Here is a 22,407-nt window from a genome sequence, read left to right as displayed (position 1 = left end):
ATTATCGCTATATCGATGTCGATACGAGTATCGCCACGTCCGCTTGGTGTAGAATTTTCGTTCTCGACGTAAGATTTTAATTAACTTTATCTTTATTATTACCGAAACATATATTTCAAGTACATATTAAAGTATATTCATATATTTTAAATATATATATGATGGATTATTTCTCGGCATTTTTCACAGATGATTCCCTCATGAGCGTAAAGTATGACATTGTGGTACTCATCAGCTGTAACATAAAATTTTAGCGTCGTCATGGAATTCGTCTAAAAATTTATACGTTTTTGGTAACGCGTTGCAAAAGGCGATACTGCCAGGACGAATGGGGTTAAGTACGAAACGGATTACGTACCGCGGTAGATGTTTCCAAAGATATAGGAAAAAATCCACCGGCGGTCAGATAGCATGGTCGCGTTGATTTCATTATCATCATCTTCACGTCTTCTCGTAACATTCTGCCAGTTTCGGTCATTGGCAGAATCGTCCACCAGCCTGAGTACGTTGCCAAGCTAATATTCGAACTTTCCTCTATCAAGCCGTGGCAAGTGTAGGTGAAGAAAATTATATGGATAAAGCTACCGACCATGTGGAACACGAAGATCAGTCGTGTACCAGCGGATACATTTGCCTGTGTACATAATATAATACTCGTTTATTCGTATAACTGTCGAATATACTTGAAACGAGCATTTCGTTTCTAGGTAAAGAGACAAGTTTATGAAATCCTGAGGAGGACGTAAAACAAAGTTAAATTAATCATGCTATTTAACGATTTTCAGGTAACAGTGAAATAATAAAACTCGCGATAAATCGTATTTCGAACAAATCGTATTTAAGTAAGTAAATCCAACGTACCAAAAGTATCTCGTACGTATCGAAGCACATTAGCAAGCTAAAGACCACTACGTGGCCGAAGATCGGTAGCGTATTAACATACTCGAGTTTCTCGCAGAATTTGATCAACGACTGATGCTGCCGAATGCATTTTTTCAACGCTATGTAGCACTTGTCGGTGTAATCGATCTTATCCGTTTGCTGGTCGATTATCTTCCAAAAATTCAAAAGTCTGTTATGCAGCATGCGGAATTGGCAGATCACGTGCATATTCAGTATGCATAAGAAGTTGTCGTTGCACAAATACGTTACACCGATTTGTTGCACAGTCGCTAGCTGGGTAAACAGTGATCTTCCATAGTAAAATTATCGTTGTATTCGCCGAGTTCGCTATTTAAATATACTCGGAAATGGAGCAGATATACGATACCTGAATAACGAACATTATTTCGTAATACGGTGTCACGCTTAGCGGCAGATCGACCCACATTTTGAACGGAAGTACCCTATCCGATTTGTTTTTTCCGATATTCGCTGAAACACGATGGAGCATGAATCCCGAAGCTTCCGTTTCGTATGTTCTATCAATTAGTTCGCACATATTTGTGATTTCTTGGATGGAGATTTTGTAGATTGTTTGTTAACTAATTTTATTGTACTTTAAAGGATACGGTAAAAAGGATAAAGCATGTATTTCGATTGTTAATATCGTTGGATCGTAAAGCTATAGAATTGTTTTTATTCGAGACTAATTTATTTATTTTGCGTAGAAACGAAGATCTTTAAATATTCGTGCTTACCGCAGATTGGCGTAATTATGTAAAACGCCAAGGAGGCTTGCGTGAAAGAGCATGCCGTTATGGTCCATAGCTTGCACAATTTTCGGCACTTCATGAAAAGTATTTTCTCGTCATGGTCGTACTTGAAATGCCAAAAATTTTGTTGTGCAAATAAAATTAAATCCTTAAATTCCGTTCTGCGAAAATTTAATATCAAAAGCTTGAACATCGCCAATACGATGCATAATGTATTAGAGAGCAAGAAGATACAATGCTGAAAAAGTTAATTCATTTTGTATATAGTAAACCAGTCGGAACATCGATACAATTTGTTTCTCTCTATAAATCTTTTAAACATTTTCGTAATACGATCGCCGTATTAATATATTTCTTGCAGTTTTCTATTAAATTTTACGAAAACAATTAAGTAGATTCGGTATTCACCTTAATTATTTTCTCTGTAATAAAATTTATAATGGATTCGTATAAAAATTTAAGACGATTTCCAAATGAAAAGTATATCTATGACTTTCGAAAAATAACAATCTTAAAACAGCGACCGTTGTTTATACTCACGCTCAAATCGTTCCACGTGTAATAAGCATCGCCGAGATTTAGATATAATCCGTAAACATGTATGACGGCAGTAAACGCCATAGTGAGTCTTCTTCGACGTTCTTCGGCGTTATTCATTGTCATCCAGACACCCGCGAGTTTTAATAGAAACTGCGACAATGTGATTGAGATATCCGTGTATCGTGTCGTATGCATGACGATCGTTTTTCTCGATCTTGATCTTTAAATCATGCGACAGCTAGAAAATTTAGCGAGAAAAGGTTCCTAGCGAAAAGGTGGCTTGAAGTGACATCGCTTTGATCTATCGAGACATTCGATCGTTTGATAATAGATACGTATCTTACTTAAAGCGAACTTTTCCGCGTAGAGTGGAAACGATATACGGTGGCGGAAACAAATAAGAAATTGACAAACATGAAAAATATATGAATTGGTGTATCACGCGTGCTTGAGAGAGGGCGTGTGCGATTATTACCCCCTATAGTGCATGTGCAACTAGCAATTTCTCACATATTGATTACTTGGTCGCCAGAAGTAAAAATCGTGCTACAACGTATGGTTACTTTGAGAAGAAGTACAGTTGGAAAGTACGACACTCTCGTCGTTGTCTCTGAATGTAGAATCACGACGCGGTATATAAAGATGACTTCCTTTGAGAATGATTAAGCCGTTATCTCGATTGCAAAATGAATATCACGTAATTATGTAACGATATACTATACCAGGTACGCATTTTCATATATCCTCTGTATTAGCACGTACATTTTACATATGTATGAACTATACTATCTTTAAGTGCTTACAACTAAAATTACAAAAACAAAGGCAATTAACACGTAATGATATTTTATATGGAAAAATTAAACGCGATATGATTTTCATTGATATAGAATGAATTTACGTTGAAAACGTTATGAACGAGTCAGCAAAAGCTACCACCTGAAAAAATTCGTTATCTATCGGCTTGATTAAAAAAATGTTTGAAGCCAAGTTTACCGTATTTAAGGAGCCTGGTCAGACGAGTATACGAGTTGATTATCCAATACGCTAGGTTTTGAGATATCAAGTTAACTTTGAAGCTTTTAATAGCCGATCTAGCTGGATATTTTTATCAGATACTTTAACTGTAATTCGTTAAATTTAATGTGCTGAAGAGACGAGGGAAGACGCGAAGCGGTATTCTTGCGTTTACATCGTCTTTACCTTTCGTACATTAAATTGGGCAAATTAAAGTTAAAATATCTGCTAAATTAATGGTTTTTCGGTATAAATTAATTAATACTGTTTTGTAGAGAATGCTCAACCGAATCGACTAATCATCTTAACGTCTCAAAAAATATAAGATACTAGAGAATGTACACATCCGACTAGGCTGCTTAAATACCATGCTTTAAACGTTTCTTGATGAAGTCGATATATATTTGCTTCGGGTGATAATTTTTAATGACTCACCTTGCATATATATATATATACTTCTTTTATGACGTAGGCGTGGAATAGGAAAGGATTTTTGGATACGGATCATAAAGGGCGCAAAACGGGATAACGTTTTTTTTAAGGATATATTTCACGAATTGCTAGTAGGGGGACGATACATTCGACGTACGAACTTCTCGTTAAAAAGGAACAAATACCTGTTTGAACGTTTTACGAAATTCGACATCTGAATGGTGTACAGACACAGGATAATAAAAATAAATTCAGATAGGTACTGCGCCAGCAAAGTCACAAGAGAGCGACTCTAGTTGATTATACGTATGTTTAGTTATCGGTTATTTTCTATTCGACTATTTATTTTCTTTTAATAGATATACCTATACAATTCTTTTGAACACTATTATAGGTAATTTTCTACGAATATTTTAGCGAATTGGTTTCCTTTAACCAATCAGTTTTCAATTTCGTTTTCTAAATTATTTCTTAGTAACGTGAAATACGATGCTGCGGTTGATAAAATCTGCAAAATGTTAATAAACAAATTATTTCACGATATCGAAAATTGCAATTTCCTAGTGCTTAAAAATTTTTCCTATACATTAAATTTCATAGATCGTACCGCGTATTTGTTGTAGACTTTATACTATATCTACCTTGTTGTAAGTTTCTAACGAGACAGGGAAAAATCTGTTCGCGGTGAGACAACAAACTCGTCTCGATCGCTCGATCACCAGTATCAGATCGTTTCGAAGCATCCTCCCATTTTTGTTCATTGGCATGATCGTCCAGAGCGCCGAATATGCTCCTATAGCGACTTTCTCGCTGTGTTCTATCACACCGTCACAGCTATAGGTGAACATAAACAATAGAGCCATTGATCCGATTAAATGAAAGATGAAGATGGAGCGTCTCGCAAGAGGGGCGGCAGCCTAAGAGAGCAAACTAAGCATTTACAAAGTTCCAAATAATTAACAAAATTCGATAACGGAAATGTTTACAGTACGTAAATACTAACCAATAATCCTTGATAAGCAAACAGACAAATCAGCACGCTAAATACCAACACCTGTCCAAGTATCAACATCGTATACACGTTTTCAAGCCTGTCGCAAAAGTTGATCAGTGCCTGGTGGTGTCGAACGTACATCTTCAATTTTTCATAAAACGTATGCGCATAGTTCGTTATCGTCGATTCCATATCCTTCTCGTTTATCCGATGTTCTATATCGCACAGTTTTGAAAACCTGTATCGAAGTATGCGAAACTGACCAGCCAAATGTATAGCCAGAATGCAGAAAATATTATCGAAGCAAAAGTAGGTGACAGCTATTTGATACATGTTTATCGTCTGCAAAAAGTACAAAAATTACTTCCCCTGCTGCAGTCCACTACAGAAGAAATCCATTGGTTTTTGCAAAATCGTGTCAAAGATATCGCATCATTTCTATAGTAATCATTAGATACTAGCGTCGTACTTCGACTAATTGTCACACGTTGCAGTTCCACGGATGCGGATATCCCAATTTATGTCATTGCGTTGTGAGTTTAATATAGTAAATATAAGCATGTAATTCAACCAGCTACAATAAAAATTCTAATCTAAAATACCTGTAGAGTAAATATCATTTCGTAGTAAGGCGACATAGATACTGGCAAATTTAACCATATGTTGAATGGCAATACTCTTTCGGAATTATTTTTCCCGGCATTTGCTGCAACAATATATCAAATGTTTCGCTTATTTATCGTTAGGTATTTACATTTTTGTATTTACCAAATTTGTACTTTTTCGTAGTAGAGAAATATTTGACAGTATACACAATCGTAGAACATTTTAATACAACAATACCGAATCAAAGTTGTTAAAAAAAAATTGCTTGTTATGTGATAAAATAATATGAAAATTTCTAGGGGAAGTATCCTATTATCTATATACAGAGCGTCTTCAAAATCTTGGCACAAACGATCTGGTAGTAATTCTACAGGTAAAAATTAACCGAAAACAAGGAATAATATTTTTTCGTTTAAGGCTTCGTTTTCGATAAAAATGTGTTTGAGGATCCGCCAAATGCCCGTGTACTAATTGCAACTTTCGAGGTATCCGACTTGTCTTTTATTGACGAAAAAATGTTACTCCTCTTTTGCGATCTATTTTCGCATAAAGAATCCCGATAGCTATGATCACGGAGACATCCTGTACATATATAACACGTCGATGTTACGTGCATCCACGCAAAGCATTCGCGACTTGAATTAAAGATCTACGGCACGCTATTAACGAATAGGATAACGGAATAATAGAACGATAGAACCTACCAATAACCGGTGTTGTTAGATAAGCTACTATAGCGCATGCACCCATAATGGTGACGGAACAGACGAAGAAGGTGCAAGTTCTTTTGCAATTATCCAAAATTTCTTTCTCGCGAAAATCATACTTAACGTTCCAAAACTGTTGTTGCATGTACACGATCAGATTTATAAATTCCTCTTTATGCTTCATTATGATACATATCTTGGTTAAACCCATTGTCACGGTTAATATGTTGGTTGTAACGTAAAGAATATCCTGAAATGAGTTATTACGAATTCTTTTATAACTATAGCTGTTTGTATGTTTCATAGAGTTTTAACCGAATTACTCGTGTCATAAAATATTGTACAATGTTACATGTCGCGAACGATTTTACGTATTAGATTAAATTAGAAAATATCGCGACTTTCACACTTTTTATTTATTAAATATAAACGGACGATGAAGATACGCGACAATTAGAAACAATCCACATAAATGGCATCGAGAGATCAATATGTATTTTTCGTTTATAGGATTTAATAATAAATAGAACGATGGTCGTAACACTTGCTTAATATTTTCCAGAACATAATGAATTATTATTATTAATATAATAATAATATAGCACGTAAACAATTTTATTTAACACAACTAAACCAGTTAAATATACTCACGCCTTTGTACAATATAGTGAAGTAGAAATCTCTGGTAATTTCGACTGTAGCAAATATCGAATGGCATACCGTATAGACGATCATTATTTTCATGCGACGTTTTTCCGCGGAATTTTCGGATATCCACAAGCCGATGCTCCTCAAGAAAAACTTTGACAAGACCATCGATATGTCCAAGTCTAAATCCGCTTGCATGGTGTCGGCTGGACAGTGTCTAAAGCTGTCGCTGAGGTGTGCACCAGTACATATGAATCATCGTAATAACAGGTGTTGCGTTAATTGGAAATCGTTCTTTCCTCTTGTCATCCTTACACCATTCTGACACGAAGGGTGCAAAAAGCAAAAGATTGATTGCTACTCTTCGGTATAGACGGGAAACATACATAAAAGATGTATTTGTCAACTACGCATTTGTTCGTTGATCAATTTTTCTTTTATTATTTACAGTTTGTGCGTATTACTCTGTCATTATGTTCTACTATAGCGATGCGATACTTTTAACCACATTTAACTCTCGAAAAAATTATATTATAGCTGGATTATTTGATAAGACGGTTGGTAGAAGGATACGAAGGCAAACAGCGGATGCGATAGTTCCAATCGAAATTACCGAATACTGGTTGCTATAAAAATAATAAGAAACTTACACACACTTGTTCGCGCGTTCGTGTCGTAGAATAACAGCGAGCGACAATATGCGACCGAATGGATTTATGAATAACGATTACTTCGATGATCGAATATGAGTATAACTCGATTTTTAAGCGTCAACGTTTAACGAATCAAACTTCAAATGTAATTTTTTTTATTTCTCATTGTAGTTTTATTTTGCTTTGCAGCAGCACCCTTTAGATATTCCATTATCTGTTACTATTTTACATTCTATATACATTCTGTATACTTGCAAGTGAAATATGTATATTACGAATAGAGGGTCTCCTGTGTAGTTTGTCTTAACAGTGTGAAATACGATACCGCAGTACTTAAAACCTGTAACAATAATATGTATAAGCAACAGATATCCGGCGTGTATCTTTGTACTCTTTACATTTTCGTACACTGTACAGTTTTACGCAGTCAAATTTATCATTCGCTGCAATTCCGACAAATGCCACAACGTTTCAATTACCCGAGTGTATGTTTCCAGAGACACGACGAAGAATCCATAGGCTGTTATGCAACAAGGTACGCCAGATCTTATAGTAACGAGTATCATGTCTTTTCGCATCATCATACCGCTCTCGGTTGCAGGCAAAAACGACCAAGGTCCTTTATACACCGCCAAAGCTATGCTCGCGCTTTCTTGCATGATGCAGTCACAGCTGTAGGTGAACATCAGTAGTTGGCATAGACAGGCTATTAATTGGAAGCTGAAGATGAAACGTGTTCTGCTAGGTGCCCCTGGCTGCGAAAAAATGTATCATTAGCGCGTAAAAGCTTGTCCGAAGTATGAATAGTGTTGGTAATATTTCAAATGTTCGATATAGACACTTTTTACAGGCGACCCGTGATTTTCCATGATCGTCGTAGTAAATAGAATTATTACTAGACCGCAGATATTTATGTAAATACGATATTCGTACGAATAAAATTAAAAAGACGGAACTAGAGTATTTTAGGTAAAAAATTATTCCATCGATCAAATGTTATAGAGAGTGCAGTAGTTTGATTATTTCGTATATTCTTGTATATTCTTGTATACGGTATGTATTCTGTACATTTTTGTACTTTGCGTATACAGGATTCGCGACACTCTCCGAGACGTGGGAATGTAAAAACGAATAATTGATACGAATGCGTTACACTCACCATAAGTATCTGGTACCCATCGAGACACATTACCAAGCTGAACGCCAGCACTTGCGCCAAAACAGGCAAATTAAATACCGATTCCAGTTTGCGACAATAAGCTATGAGAGCTTGATGTTGTTGAATATACATCTTAAAGACGGTGTAATATTTATTTGCCGATGATCCTGAGAACAATTGTGGATTTGTTTCTCCCTTCCCTTTATTCGTTAAATCGGTCATGCGGGACATTTTATATTGCAGTATTTGAAATTGAGTAGCCAAGTGTAGATTCATGACGCATAATAGATTGTCGAAACAGAAGTAGCCGACTCCAACATGGTACAATGTCATGAGCTATGGATATATAAAGATTTCCATTAAGTTTTTTACTGGTATTAAATTTGATAATATTAATATACGTCGAGCATTAGGAAAAGGAAGCGATCCGGTACCTGCAACACGAATGTTATTTCATAGTATGGGGACATTGTCAGTGGTAGATCAATCCACATGTTAAATAGAAATTCTCTGGCTGACTCGTTCCTTCCAATATTTTCTAGAATAGATATAGAATGGCACAATTCTTGATAAATATTAAGTAGAAAATATACGATATCGAAGAAAGTTCAACAACAATTCGATTAACCTTCTGAATCTGCCATAGATTACACTTGGATATTTTTGTGCTATTTTGGAAAAGAAATAAAAACATGGAAAATCCAATTTAAGATTAAGCGACTTACCAACAATTGGACTAAGAGCGTAACAAATAAGAGTCGCTTTGGTGGTGAATATAACGAAACAGACAAAGACGGTACATTTGAGTTGGCAGTTCGTATAAATCTTTTTCTCGTACTCGTCGTAATTGTCGTGCCAAAATCTTCGTTGCGTATACGCGATTAAATGAAAAAGTTCTTGTTTATGCGCAAGCAATACGATCATCTTCAGAAGAGGCATTAGGACCGCCACAATGTTGCACACGTTGTAAAGACAGGTCTGTAAGCAGAGAGAATGTATCGAAAATATAGAACTACGGATGGATCCTATTTCACTTGTGCGTAATATAAATCTTTTTGTTAATCCAAATTAGGTACGTTTAACGAGAAAACGGCGCACAAGCCACGACATTACAAATTTATGAGAAAACAACCGTTTTATGGGGTTTTTTTTCAGGAAATCTAGTACATTGTAATTGTCTTAAATGATAATCAGATTATGCTAGAAATTTTATAACTGTGTTACCAAATTTTAAGTGACATAGTTTCTTTTATCACAAAATAAATGCGTTTTATTCCACAAATAACCAATGAAGTTTGTTTTGCATATTGCCTTATTAGTTTCTGTAACTTTAATACTTGAAATGAAACTGAACTGTTACAGAAATTTAGTCCTCAACCGTATCGTTCGTCGCGATTTATCTCTCCTCAAATATCTCGGTAAAGATAATCGTTCGAATACTTACACTCAGATCACCGAAAGAATGATAAATATCCGTAAGCTCTAGCCATAGACCAAAGAGAATAACGACGAACGTGTAAATCTGCGTAATAAGTCTGACGCGTCGTTCCAATTGGTTTTTCGACGTCCATAATCCAACGAGTTTCATAAAAGTCGACGTCAAGCTGATAGATATGTCGTGGCTCTTCAGAAATCTCATATCGTACTGCTAATGTTCTAGTATGTTAGGACATTGAACTGGTACACTTGTACACGATTTACATCGATTATTGCAACGTATTAGAGACGATCAGTCGCTTTGATATATCGGCATCCTTTTATTCACCGATAGCGTACTTTGTGTCTATTTTATTCTTACCATTGATGTACCTTTATTTGATGTCCCGGAAAAGAAACGAGGAGAAAGAACGAAAAAAAAAAAGAAAGGAGCGAACGTTCGATCACGATAGCCCAGAATTGCTATTCTTTGTTCCGAATGAACAACGAGTGGATGGGATCGATCGAGTTATACATTATTCCGGGGTTACGAGACCCTCTGTGAAATCGAAGTGCTGTTCGACAGCTGTTTCGTTTTGCCAAAGGAAAATTTATCTTGCTAAACGAGGCATACGACTTAAGAAAGTTGTCTATAATTTCCTTTGATAGAATCTACGAGGAAGGAACGTAGATCGCTTGACGCAGCGGCGGAGCGTTGAAGTTACGAAGATGATAAATGTCCTTTTTTATTTTGTTTCTACGATTTGTGAGTGGTGCTGTGCAGATTCGGTGATATCGTAGCTATGAAACGAGTAATGAAATTTCGGCAACGTTTGTTCTCTCATGTCTGTGTGTGATGTCAGGTGCTTGTAGTACGCAATGAAATATTATTGTCTACCTACTTGGGTTTTTTCCCAATATATTTCATTGGGATAAAGGAGTTTTTTTATTTTGTCTGTCTATAACATACAAATATATGACTTTGATGCGAAACTATTGTATTTGAAATTCCTTACTTTATGCGCAATTTCACTTGTATTTTAATCATCGTTCGACTGATTCCTTAACAACGTAAAGTACGACACCGCGGAGCTCAAAATCTGTGAAAAGCGAATAAACAGTTTAGGCGTGTGATGATTTTAAACGTTCCTAATAAAATCTGATATAACGATGGTAATTATGGTGTTTGTTATTAGCGATATAACAATGACGTTACTTACTAATTCACCTTTACATAATTCGTATACTTATCAGGAGTGTTTCGTTAAACAAGTTTTTCAGTATAACAGAAAAAAAGATCTTACCGAAACTATCTATAGGATCTCTCATTAATCGCGATTTAAACGTTCACTTGCTTCGGAGATTATCAAGTGGAGTTTACATTTAGGAGCTTGCAAAAAATTTCTGGAACGTTACAGCGTTTAACCAAATAGGAAGCTACATATTAATACGATTATCACTTTGACGACAGAAAATTCATTTTTATATTGTTTTCGAGAGTTTGATTTGCAATATGCATAAACTGTCACACTTTTTGTAAATAATATTTCAGAATGGAGAAAAATACCACTGTAGTGTTCAAAGCCCATAATGGAATAGATAAAGATGATTATGTTAAAGGTAAAATTATTTATTCAGAATTGAATTCTAAGTATTTTAAAGCATATATATATATATAGAGAGAGAGAGAGAGGGAGCGAGTGCAATTAATATTATTATATCAGATTTGAAAAGTTATGTACGAGCATTTGTTTTGACTGTAGGAATTAATTAATTTTTACTAAGAAAGGTACATATTTACAGGATTTCCAACTATACGTGTTACGTCTGCGCTTACCCCGGTGTAAGTTTCCAGTGACACAGTGAAGAATCCACAAGCGGTCAGACAAGAGGGTGTCGCGGACCTCATGATAACCAGTATCAAGTCCTTGCGTAATATTTTTCCAAATTGGTCCATCGGTAAGCGCGACCATAAGCTTTTGTACGCGGCATTAGCTATGTTCGCACTATCTCGTATCAGACAATCGCAACTATAAGTGAACATCAGCAGTTGACACATGCAACCCGTTATGTGAAAGGCGAAAGTAAAGCGTCTTGTAGCCGGAGCGTCATCCTATAGATAGAGAACTAGTGAAATCCTTTTATAAAAATGAAAAATGCGATAGCTTAGAATTATTCTACCTGAAGTAGGAAAACGAAATACGGACGCTATACTAACCATAAGTATCAAATATCCATCGAGGCAGATTAACAAGCTGAATAGCGACACCTGCCCGAGTACGATTAAGTTGAATACATCTTCGAGTTTTTTACAAAAATCAGTGAGTGCTTGGTGTTGTTGAATGTAAGTCCTAAGCTTTTCATATCGACGTATACTGTACGATGACTTTTCCGAAACTTCATAGAATTCTGCACGGTCGTTGGTGTTGCACATGTTCGTAAGTCTATATTGCAAGATACGAAACTGTGCGGCAGTGTGTAGATTTAAAATGCATAAAACATTGTCGAAGCAATGGTAGCACACACCAACGTGATACGAACATACAACCTGTAAAAATATCGATCGATTAAACACTAATTTCAAAGAGTCTGTTAATGTCGTTTTACGGATAAAGTAATTGTTCACGAGGTATTTGCATCTTTACATTTACAAATAATTGTAACGTAAAATAATGTAAAACCTGCAGCATGAACATTAGTTCAAAATACGGTGTCATGGATAGATGACATTCGGGGAGCCACATGTTGAACGGAAGTATTCGCTCGGACTCATTTTTTCCATAGTTTACTGAAAGGTATGCCATTTAATCATTGTAGTTTAGCCCTTCTTACAAGCTATGAGCGATTACGATGCTGATAAAGTAATTCCAACAATTAAGTGCCTAATCGATCTTGGTGTGTAGCGTTATAAACGTTTATTTGAGTCTGCATCGATCGGCCATAGAGCCGGCTGGGCCTGACGCTACGGCGATGTGGTGAGATTTATGACACGGTATTTACTATTAAGGCAAGGGAGACGGAAATAAAGAAATTGAAAATGCATGCTACGCGTCGAAGTCATTTCAACGTCGTTAATGTTTGGTTTGAATCACGTACCGTTCGAACATTGGTAGAAAAAATCTGCCTCTCAAAAATAGCAATCGTTTCTGACCGTGTCGTAAACCTCGCGTCACGTTGAATTTTCGCAGAGGTGCTTTGCCGAGATTCGTTCGGGAATCGAACTTATTTTACGTGCTTTGCCGTTAAAGCGTAAAGCTGGAAACGTACCTAAGCAAAATTTATTATTTCAATTAATAAGGAATGATCGTAACGAGTCAAGATTTCTATTTACAGAGTGCCACTTATAGAAAGATAATATTCTACGTTAGTAATTATTTTATTCTTAAATAAAATATCTCACTTAGAATTGGCCTCGCTATGAAACCGATAACCGTTCCCTGAGCGAAGAAAGTGAAGACGCAAACGAAAATGGTACACGTACGTCTGCAGTTATCCACGATCATTTGCTCGTGCGAGTCGTAATTCAAGTGCCAAAAATTTATTCTCGCATAATCGATTATGTCAAGCAGCTCTTCGTTATATATTAACAAAATCAAGATTTTGACCACAACTAGAACGATAGTTATAACGTTGCATATGACGTAAATAGAGTCCTGTAACCAAAATATCGAGTTGGTTTCTGCATGAAAATTGTTTAAAGTCGTTATAAAGAAAATTGCCGATTGCTCGATTTAATCGGTCTAGTTAAAAAATTAGATTCTCCACTCACACCAAGATCTCCCCAAGTGAAGTACAAATCCCTCGCCTCGGTCGATAGGGAGAGGAGGACGGCGAATAACGTATAACTCAACGCAACGTTCCTGCGACGTTTCTCCACGTAGTTATTCGCCAGCCAAAAACCAACGAATTTCATGTAGAAACTCGTGATGATGATAGACAGATCCTTGACTTGCCTAGAGCTCATACCGAGTGTTCTATGGTAGAACGCTTCGATCTTCGATTCTATCGAATGTTTCCAGCTTGCCTATTATCCATCCCTAAGGACACTGACGCGATATTCCCGATTCCTTGATCTTTTTTCGCTTTGTTGTCTCTGGCTCGTTTCTCCTTTTCTACTTCGTGGACAACTAGTTATTCCGAACGTCATTGTAATTGCGCGCGAAGAGTAAAAGCGATGCCGGATCGATAAATTATGTATTATTCCAGGTAAACGGTAAACGCTCGGACGTGACGACAATGTATTATATATGCGACAGTTCAGGAGATTCGTTTCGTGGAAGTCTGTGAAGAACGTCGTGCGCTCGAATTCGATCATGGTTGCTGCCCTCGAGCATAACGATGCAATTTGCGAGGATCGTTTGTAAATCGTTTCGTAAGTATCCAGTTGTTTCTTTTTTTCGTGTTTTAGCGGTGCATGTAAATGATACGCGGCTGTATTTTGCGGATACAAATTTATGGCGAACGTGTGGATAACGCACAGGTCAATGGAAGGTGTGCATCAAGCTTGCCACCGACTTAACATACGATCGTTACAATTACCGATGTTGCGAGGTTAGAAATGGAAATAAACTATACTTGTATCAGTAGTGTTTTTAATTTTGCGTTGCCTTGGAAAAGTTTGTAATATATTCGATACGCTGTGCGTAGAACGGAGGGAAAGGGTGGACGATCGGTGAAGGAGTGTATCCAATCGTATTCGCCCTCGTGACGTACGATCGGAGGTGATAGATCGACGATCGATCGATCAAGTATTAAAGTTTGTTCGCAACCATTAAAATATTTTTATTATCTAAGTCCATGTTTATACTATGAATTATTCAGTCTTCATTTTCAAAGACGATTCCCTTATGAGCGTATAGTATGACATTGTGGTACTCATCAGCTGTAACATAAAATTTTAGCGTCGTCGTAGGATTCATTAAAAAATTTATACGTTTCTGGTAATGCGTTGTAAAGAGCGATATTTGCAGGATGAACGGGATTAAGCGAGAAACGGATTACGTACCGCGGTAGATGTTTCCAAAGATACAGGAAAGAATCCACCGGCGGTGAGATAGCATGGTCGCGTTGATTTCATTATCATCATCTTCGCGTCTTCTCGTAACATTCTGCCAGTTTTGGTCATTGGCAAAGTGGTCCACCGGCCTGAGTACGTTGCCAAGCTAATATTCGAACTTTCCTCTATCAAGCCGTGGCAAGTGTAGGTGAAGAAAATGATATGGATAAAGCTACCGATAATGTGAAACACGAAGATCAGTCGTGTACCAGCGGATACATCTGCCTGTGTACATAGTATGATATATTCGTATTTAAATCAGACGATATTACAGCTATTAGATATATTTAAAACGAACGAATATTTGTTTCTTCGACAAATACGCGTATCTCAAAAGTTGGACGATCGTAGAACGAGACGAACTTACACGCGCGATTTAACGATTTTTATAGAAGAGTTAAACGATGAAATTTGCGGTAATTGTGTTTCTACGTATTTAAAGAAATAGAAAAACAGATCCGACGTTCGCACGTACCAAAAGTATCTCGTACGTGTCGAAGCACATCAGCAAGCTAAAGATGACTATATGGCCGAAGATCGGTAATCTATAAACACATTCGAGCTTTTCGCAGAATTTGATCAACGACTGATGCTGCCGAATGCATTGTTTCAACGCTGCGTAGCACTTGTCGGCGTAATCGATCTTATCCGTTTGCTGGTCGATGATCTTCCATAGATTGAAAAGCCTGTTATGGAGCATGCGGAATTGGCAGATCACGTGCATATTCAGTATGCATAAGAAGTTGTCGCAGGCCATATAGGCTACACAGATTTGTTGCACAGACGCTAGCTGTGTAAATAGTGATTTTCCATAGTAAAATCATAATTGCGCTCGCTAGGTTTTCACCTTCTTCAGTGAATATTAAAGCACTATTTACTTAATTCTTAATTACTATCGAATATGCTCGCTAATTAGACACTGTCGCGTCTCATGGAGTTAAATGGAGATACCTGAATGACGAACATTATTTCGTAATACGGTGTCACGTATACCGGCAGATCGACCCACATCGCGACCGGAAGTGTCCTCTCCGAGCCATTGTTTCCAATGTTCGCTGAAATATAGCGAAACACGAGTTTCTGTTTTATAGTATCTTTCTAATTGTTACAAACGTTCGTTTTAAAATCAGCTTTCGCTAGAAGGCTAGTTTAGATTTTTATTCAAACGAGACGGCTATTTCTTACTTAGATCGTTAATTTATCTCTTCGATTTCCATAACTTAGGAACAAACAACGACTTATCGCGATTTGGGACATTTTGTTTTCTTATCGTTTTATAACTTATAGCTTGTTTTACTATATTTCGATGAAAAGTAAATGTGAAAAATGAAGAATTATTCTTCTAGCGCAAAATATTCACGTTTATTCCATTATTTCGAAAATGATTACTTTCTTTCTGTAGAAAAGAAGCTTTATTTAATCTTTCGATCGATGAATTCACTTACCGCAGATTGGCGCAACTGCGTAGAAGGAGACAATAATTTGTATAACAAGGATTACAAATAGCGACCACAGTTTGCAAACTTTCTTGCATTCAGCGAAAAGTATCTTCTCGTCGAGATCGTAATTCAAGTGCCAAAAATGCTTCTGGGCGTATACGATTATATAAGAGAATTCCGTTTTATAAAAGGTTATCATCGAAATTTTAAATATCGCCAATATCGTGTTCAATACGTTGGCTGCCAGGAAGATGCAACGCTGAAAAAATGATTCTAATAAATTGCAATAAATGATCGATGGAAAATCATGTTCGACGTTTAATTGTTACGACTTGCTATGTGAAGAGCAACATTACGATTTAGTAATGCTTTTGCAGTTGGTTTAAGTTAAATTTAAGTTAAAGGAATATTTAAAATAACATTAGACAAACGTTTCTAAATGCCCCAATCTGCAATGAAAAAATGTCTTCAAAGTTCTATAACGATATTTAATTCCGTATAATATATTTCATCCAAATAACTGTACTATTGATTTACCAACACTCGGTACAAGTAACTACCTATACGCAGTTCAATGGTAACGTTAAAATTTATAGAAAAATGAAGAAAATTTTTCACGGGGGTTACTTATTTTCTTACTCACGTCCAAATCGTTCAAATTGTGACAAATATCCGCGACGTTCACGTACATGCTATAAGCGCTTGTAATCATGGTATAGAATACACCGAATTTTCTTTGCCTATCTTCGGTTTTGTTCGCCGATTTCCAAATACCCGCGATTTTCAGCAGCAACCGTGATATTTTAATGGATATATCTGTGTATCGTTCGGTATGCATGACGATCCTTTCTTCTCGATCCTGATTCTAAAATCACGCGATAGATGGTAAACTTAGCGATACCAAGTGGCATTTTGATCTGCCTAGGCACTCTATATTTCGCGGTAGATACGTGTCTTACCTAAGCAAACTTTTGACGACCAGGAAACGAATACGAATAATTTATTCCTGACGTAATAAGAGCATAAAAGGATAAAGAATAATAGAGCTGTCGATCAAAGCGAAACCGTTGCGCACTTACGCTAAAATTTCCCCAATGGAAAGCGCTCCGATCGCGTAGATCAGCGCGAAATCTCCGCGACCTTGTTCATTTCGAATCGTCGCTAGTCGCAGGTCTACGATTTATATGAGAAAACTTGCTCGAATTACCGTGATGTCGTGATTCTGCATCATTCGCGCGGTGAACGTCGAATGATCGAAACAAGGGCGATGTAGTATCGCGTCGACTATAGCCGATCGATCTTTAACGAGATATTAGACGCAGGGTCTTTAATCGCGACGACACTCCGACGATTCGTGTCTACGCCAATCAAAAATTCGCGTAGCTGCCTGTAACGTGTCCTGTTCTCGTGTCAAGCGTAGACGTTGCAACGTAATCGGAGATGCATTATTCACGATTCGAGGGTGTTTGAATGGAACAGGCGACGATAGAAACAACGATGGACGATCGTTGCCGTGCATAAGATGGCCTGCGATTCATTTCACTCGTTTTAAGCGATGGAAGAGTGCTTTGTCTCGTGTCTTCATGCAATTCTTACGATTGTCCAACGTAATATCGCGGATCAAGTTGCTGCAGCGGATACGAGGGGATAAAGTTAGTGCCTGAAAGTATTCTGAAAATTTTTCGTTAATATTTCGAACGCAAGTTGTCGTCGTATATATAGCTCGCGCCAATTTGTTGTACGGCCAGTAACTGTGTATGTAAATAGCAATTTATCATAGAATCATCGATGACAAATTATTACGATTGCTCGCAGAAAAAGCGGACAGCCTCGTACTTCCGCGACCCGCTCAACATCGCCCCCACGATCGCCGAGGGGGTCAATCTCTCGCCTATGACGTGACAGTAGCGACAGATGGCCTCGCGTCCGATCATCATCAGGTACTCGCCGAACACGCGGTGTCCCCTAAGCACCTGGGTCATCCTGTAGGCATTGTATTACCTGGGCAGCCTCCAAGGCTGTTTCGCTCGCGTATGCTCCAGTAGGTATGAATCATCGCAATAACAGGTGCTGCGTTGATTAATTCATTCTTTCCTATTGTTATTCGTACACCATCCTGGTACGAAGGGCGCAAGGAGGAAAAAGTCGATTGCTACCCTTTGGTATAGACGGAAAAACACATAAAACATGCATTCGTCGATTACGCATTTGTTCGTTGATCAATTTCTCTTTCGTTATTCACAGAAATTTGTGCGTATTACACTGTCATTATTTTCTACTCTACCGATGCGATGCTTTCAGTCGCATTTAACTTTCGAAAAAATATACTATAGCTGGATTATTTGATAAGACGGTTGGTAAAATAATACGAAGGCGAGCAGTGGATGTGCAAGTTCCGATCGAAATTACCGAATAGTGGTTGTTATAAAAATAATAAGAAATTTACACACACTTGTTCGCGCGTTCGTGTCGTAGAAGAACACCGAGCGGCAATATGCGACCGAATCGATTTATGCGTATCGATTATTTCCATGATCGAATATGAGCGTAACTCGACTTTTAAGCGTCAACGTATAACGAATCAAACTTCAAAAGCAATTTTTATCATTTTTCATTGTAGTTTTATTTCGCTTTGTAGTAGCATCCCTTTACATACATTATCACCCGCTATTAGTCATTCTGTATATTTGCAAGTGAAATATCTATATTACGAATAGAGGGTCTCATGTGTAGTTTGTCTTAACAGTGTGAAATACGATACCGCAGTACTTAAAACCTGTAACAATAATATGTATAAGAAACAGATATCCGGCGTGTATCTTTGTACTCTTTACATTTTCGTACACTGTACAGTTTTACGCAGTCAAATTTATCATTCGCTGCAATTCCGACAAATGCTACAACGTTTCAATTACCCGAGTGTATGTTTCCAGAGACACGACGAAGAATCCATAGGCCGTTATGCAACAAGGTACGCCAGATCTTATAGTAACGAGTATCATGTCTTTTCGTATCATCATACCGCTCTCGGTTGCAGGCAAAAACGACCAAGGTCCTTTATACACCGCCAAAGCTATGCTCGCGCTTTCTTGCATGATGCAGTCACAGCTGTAGGTGAACATCAGTAGTTGGCAGAGACAGGCTATTAATTGGAAGCTGAAGATGAAACGTGTTCTGCTAGGTGCCCCTGGCTGCGAAAAAATGTATCATCAGTGCGTAAAAGCTTGTCCGAAGTATGAATAGTGTTGGTAATATTTAAAATGTTCGATATAGACACTTTTTACAGGCGACGCGTGATTTTCCATGATCGTCGTAGTAAATAGAATTATTACTAGACCGCAGATATCTATGTAAATTCGATATTCGCACGAATAAAATTAAAAAGACGGAACTAGAGTATTTTAGGTAAAAAATTATTCCATCGATCAAATGTTATAGAGAGTGCAGTAGTTTGATTATTTCGTATATTCTTGTATATTCTTGTATACGGTATGTATTCTGTACATTTTTGTACTTTGCGCATACAGGATTCGCGACACTCTCCGAGACGTGGGAATGTAAAAACGAATAATTGATACGAATGCGTTACACTCACCATAAGTATCTGGTACCCATCGAGACACATTACCAAGCTGAACGCCAGCACTTGCGCCAAAACAGGCAAATTAAATACCGATTCCAGTTTGCGACAATAAGCTATGAGAGCTTGATGTTGTTGAATATATTTTTTAAAGACGGTGTAACATTTCTTTGCCGATGATCTTGAGAACAATTGTGGATTTGTTTCTCCCTTCTCTTTATTCGTAAAATCGGTCATGCGGGACATTTTATATTGCAGCATTTGAAATTGAGTAGCCAAGTGTAGATTCATGACGCATAATAGATTGTCGAAACAGAAATAGCCGACTCCTATATAGTACAATGTTACGAGCTGTGGGTATATAAAGATTTCCATTAAATTTGTTACTGATATTAAATTTGATAATATTAAATACGTCGAGCATTAGGAAAAAGAAGCGATCCGGTACCTGTACCATGACTGTTATTTCATAGTATGGTGATATTGTCAGTGGTAGATCAATCCACATATTAAATGGGAGCTCCCTATCCGATTCGTTCCTTCCAATATTTTCTAGAGTGGATACAGAATGGCACAATTCTTGATAAATATTAAGTAGAAAATATACGATATCGAAGAAAGTTCAACAACAATTCGATTAACCTTCTGAATCTGCCATAGATTACACTTGGGTATTTTTGTGCTCTTTTGGAAAAGAAATAAAAACATGGAAATTCCAATTTAAGATTAAGCGACTTACCAAGAATTGGACTAAGAGCGTAACAAATAAGGGTCGCTTTGGTGGTGAATATAACGAAACAGACAAAGACGGTACATTTGAGTTTGCAGTTCGTGTAAATCTTTTTCTCGTATTCGTCGTAATTCTCGTGCCAAAATCTTCGTTGCGTATATGCGATTAAACGAAAAAATTCTTGTTTATGCGCAAGCAATACGATCATCTTTAGGAGAGGCATTAGAATCGCCAAAATGTTGCACAAGTTGTAAATGCAGGTCTGTAAGTAGAGAAAATGTAATAAAAAATGTAGAACTGCGGATGGATCCTATTTCACTTGTGCCTTATAAAGTCTTTTGTTAATCCAATTTAGGTATGACAAACGAGAAAACAGAGCACAAGCCACGATATTTCAAATTTATGAGAAAACAACAGCTTTATGGGAAAACTAAGTTATTGCTGGAAATCTAGTACATTGTAATTGTTTTAAACGATAATCAGATTATGCTACATGTTTTATAACTGTGTTATCAAATTTTAAGTTGCGTTATATATAACCACAAATAACCAATGAACTTTGTTTTGCATATTGTCTTATTAGCTTCTGTAACTTTAATACTTGAAATGAAACTGAACTGTTACAGAAATTTAGTCCTCAACCGTATCGTTCGTCGCGATTTATCTCACTTCAAATATCTCGGTAAAGATAATCGTTCGAATACTTACACTCAGATCACCGAAAGAATAGTAAGTGTCCGTAATCTCTATCCATAGAGCAAAGAGAATAATAGCCAACGCGTAAATCTGCGTAATAAGTCTGACGCGTCTCTCCAATTGGTTTTTCGACGTCCATAATCCAACGAGTTTCATAAAAGTCGACGTCAAGCTGATAGATATGTCGTGGCTCTTTAGAAATCTCATATCGTACAGCTAATAATCTAGTACGTTAGGACATTGAACTGGTGCACTTGTACACGGTCTACATCGATTATTGCAACGTATTAGAGACGATCAGTCGCTTTGATGTATCGGCATCCTTTCATTCACCGATAGCGTACTTTGTGTCTATTTTATTCTTATCATTGATGCACCGTTATTTGATGTTCCGGAAAAAAAAACGAGGAGAAAGGAAAGAAAGGAGCGAACGTTCGATCACGATAGCCCAGGATTGCTATTCTTTGTTCCGAATGAACAACGAGTGTATGGGATCGATCGAGTTATACATTATTCCGGAGTTACGTGACCCTCTGTGAAATCGAAGTGCTGTTCGACAGCTGTTTCGTTTTGCCAAAGGAAAATTTATCTTGCTAAACGAGGCATACGACTTAAGAAAGTTGTCTATAATTTCCTTTGATAGAATCTACGAGGAAGGAACGTAGATGGCTTGACGCAGCGGCGGCGCGTTGAAGTTACGAAGATGATAAATGTCCTTTTTTATTTTGTTTCTACGATTTGTGAGAGGTGCTGTGCAGATTCGGTGATATCGTAGCTATGAAACGAATAATGAAATTTCGGCACCGTTTGTTCTCTCATGTCTGATGTCAGGTGTTTGTAGTACGTAGTATTATATTATTGTCTACGTACTTGGGTTTCTCCTGGATACAGGAGTCTTTTTTATACCGTCGATAGCGTTCAAACGTATGACGTTGTATGAAGCTATGTATTTGAAATAATGTAAAGTACTACGACACCACGGAGCTGAAAACTGGCCAAAGCGAATAAACGATTTAGGCGTGTGACGAGTTTAAACGTTTCTAATAAAATCTGATATAACCATGGTAATTACAGATAGG

At 37.2% G+C, this 22,407-nt stretch overlaps 3 protein-coding genes across 3 annotated transcripts; all 3 read right to left on the bottom strand.

Moving 5' to 3' along the window:
* Positions 1-157: 157 nt before the first annotated feature.
* Positions 158-10,585, bottom strand: LOC139991124 (uncharacterized). Its single transcript, XM_072010937.1, has 18 exons — positions 9,856-10,585; positions 9,137-9,389; positions 8,846-8,949; positions 8,412-8,747; positions 7,732-8,007; positions 7,528-7,592; positions 6,603-6,828; positions 5,949-6,201; positions 5,241-5,344; positions 4,648-4,980; positions 4,286-4,561; positions 4,087-4,152; positions 2,196-2,417; positions 1,641-1,893; positions 1,271-1,374; positions 862-1,176; positions 359-634; positions 158-235 (listed from the first exon to the last, which is right to left on the bottom strand). The coding sequence occupies exons 1-18, from the start codon at positions 10,048-10,050 to the stop codon at positions 167-169; spliced, it is 3,726 nt and encodes a 1,241-aa protein (XP_071867038.1). The 5' UTR covers positions 10,051-10,585; the 3' UTR covers positions 158-166.
* Positions 10,586-10,832: 247 nt separating this feature from the next.
* LOC139990651 (odorant receptor 13a-like) lies at positions 10,833-13,928 on the bottom strand. Its single transcript, XM_072010058.1, has 6 exons — positions 13,597-13,928; positions 13,228-13,480; positions 12,509-12,615; positions 12,046-12,375; positions 11,665-11,940; positions 10,833-10,927 (listed from the first exon to the last, which is right to left on the bottom strand). The coding sequence occupies exons 1-6, from the start codon at positions 13,789-13,791 to the stop codon at positions 10,868-10,870; spliced, it is 1,221 nt and encodes a 406-aa protein (XP_071866159.1). The 5' UTR covers positions 13,792-13,928; the 3' UTR covers positions 10,833-10,867.
* Positions 13,929-14,606: 678 nt separating this feature from the next.
* LOC139991117 (uncharacterized) lies at positions 14,607-20,410 on the bottom strand. Its single transcript, XM_072010929.1, has 9 exons — positions 20,351-20,410; positions 19,918-20,253; positions 19,238-19,513; positions 16,966-17,187; positions 16,329-16,581; positions 15,835-15,938; positions 15,359-15,673; positions 14,833-15,108; positions 14,607-14,709 (listed from the first exon to the last, which is right to left on the bottom strand). Exons 1-9 carry the CDS (start codon positions 20,408-20,410, stop codon positions 14,641-14,643), a joined length of 1,911 nt encoding a protein of 636 aa, XP_071867030.1. The 3' UTR covers positions 14,607-14,640.
* Positions 20,411-22,407: the final 1,997 nt, after the last annotated feature.

This window comes from Bombus fervidus, chromosome 9 (genome assembly GCF_041682495.2).
Source record: "Bombus fervidus isolate BK054 chromosome 9, iyBomFerv1, whole genome shotgun sequence".
In the NCBI taxonomy this organism is placed as follows: Eukaryota; Metazoa; Arthropoda; class Insecta; order Hymenoptera; family Apidae; genus Bombus; species Bombus fervidus.
Note: the sequence above shows the minus strand (reverse complement) of the source record. Positions and strands in the feature narration are given on the sequence as shown.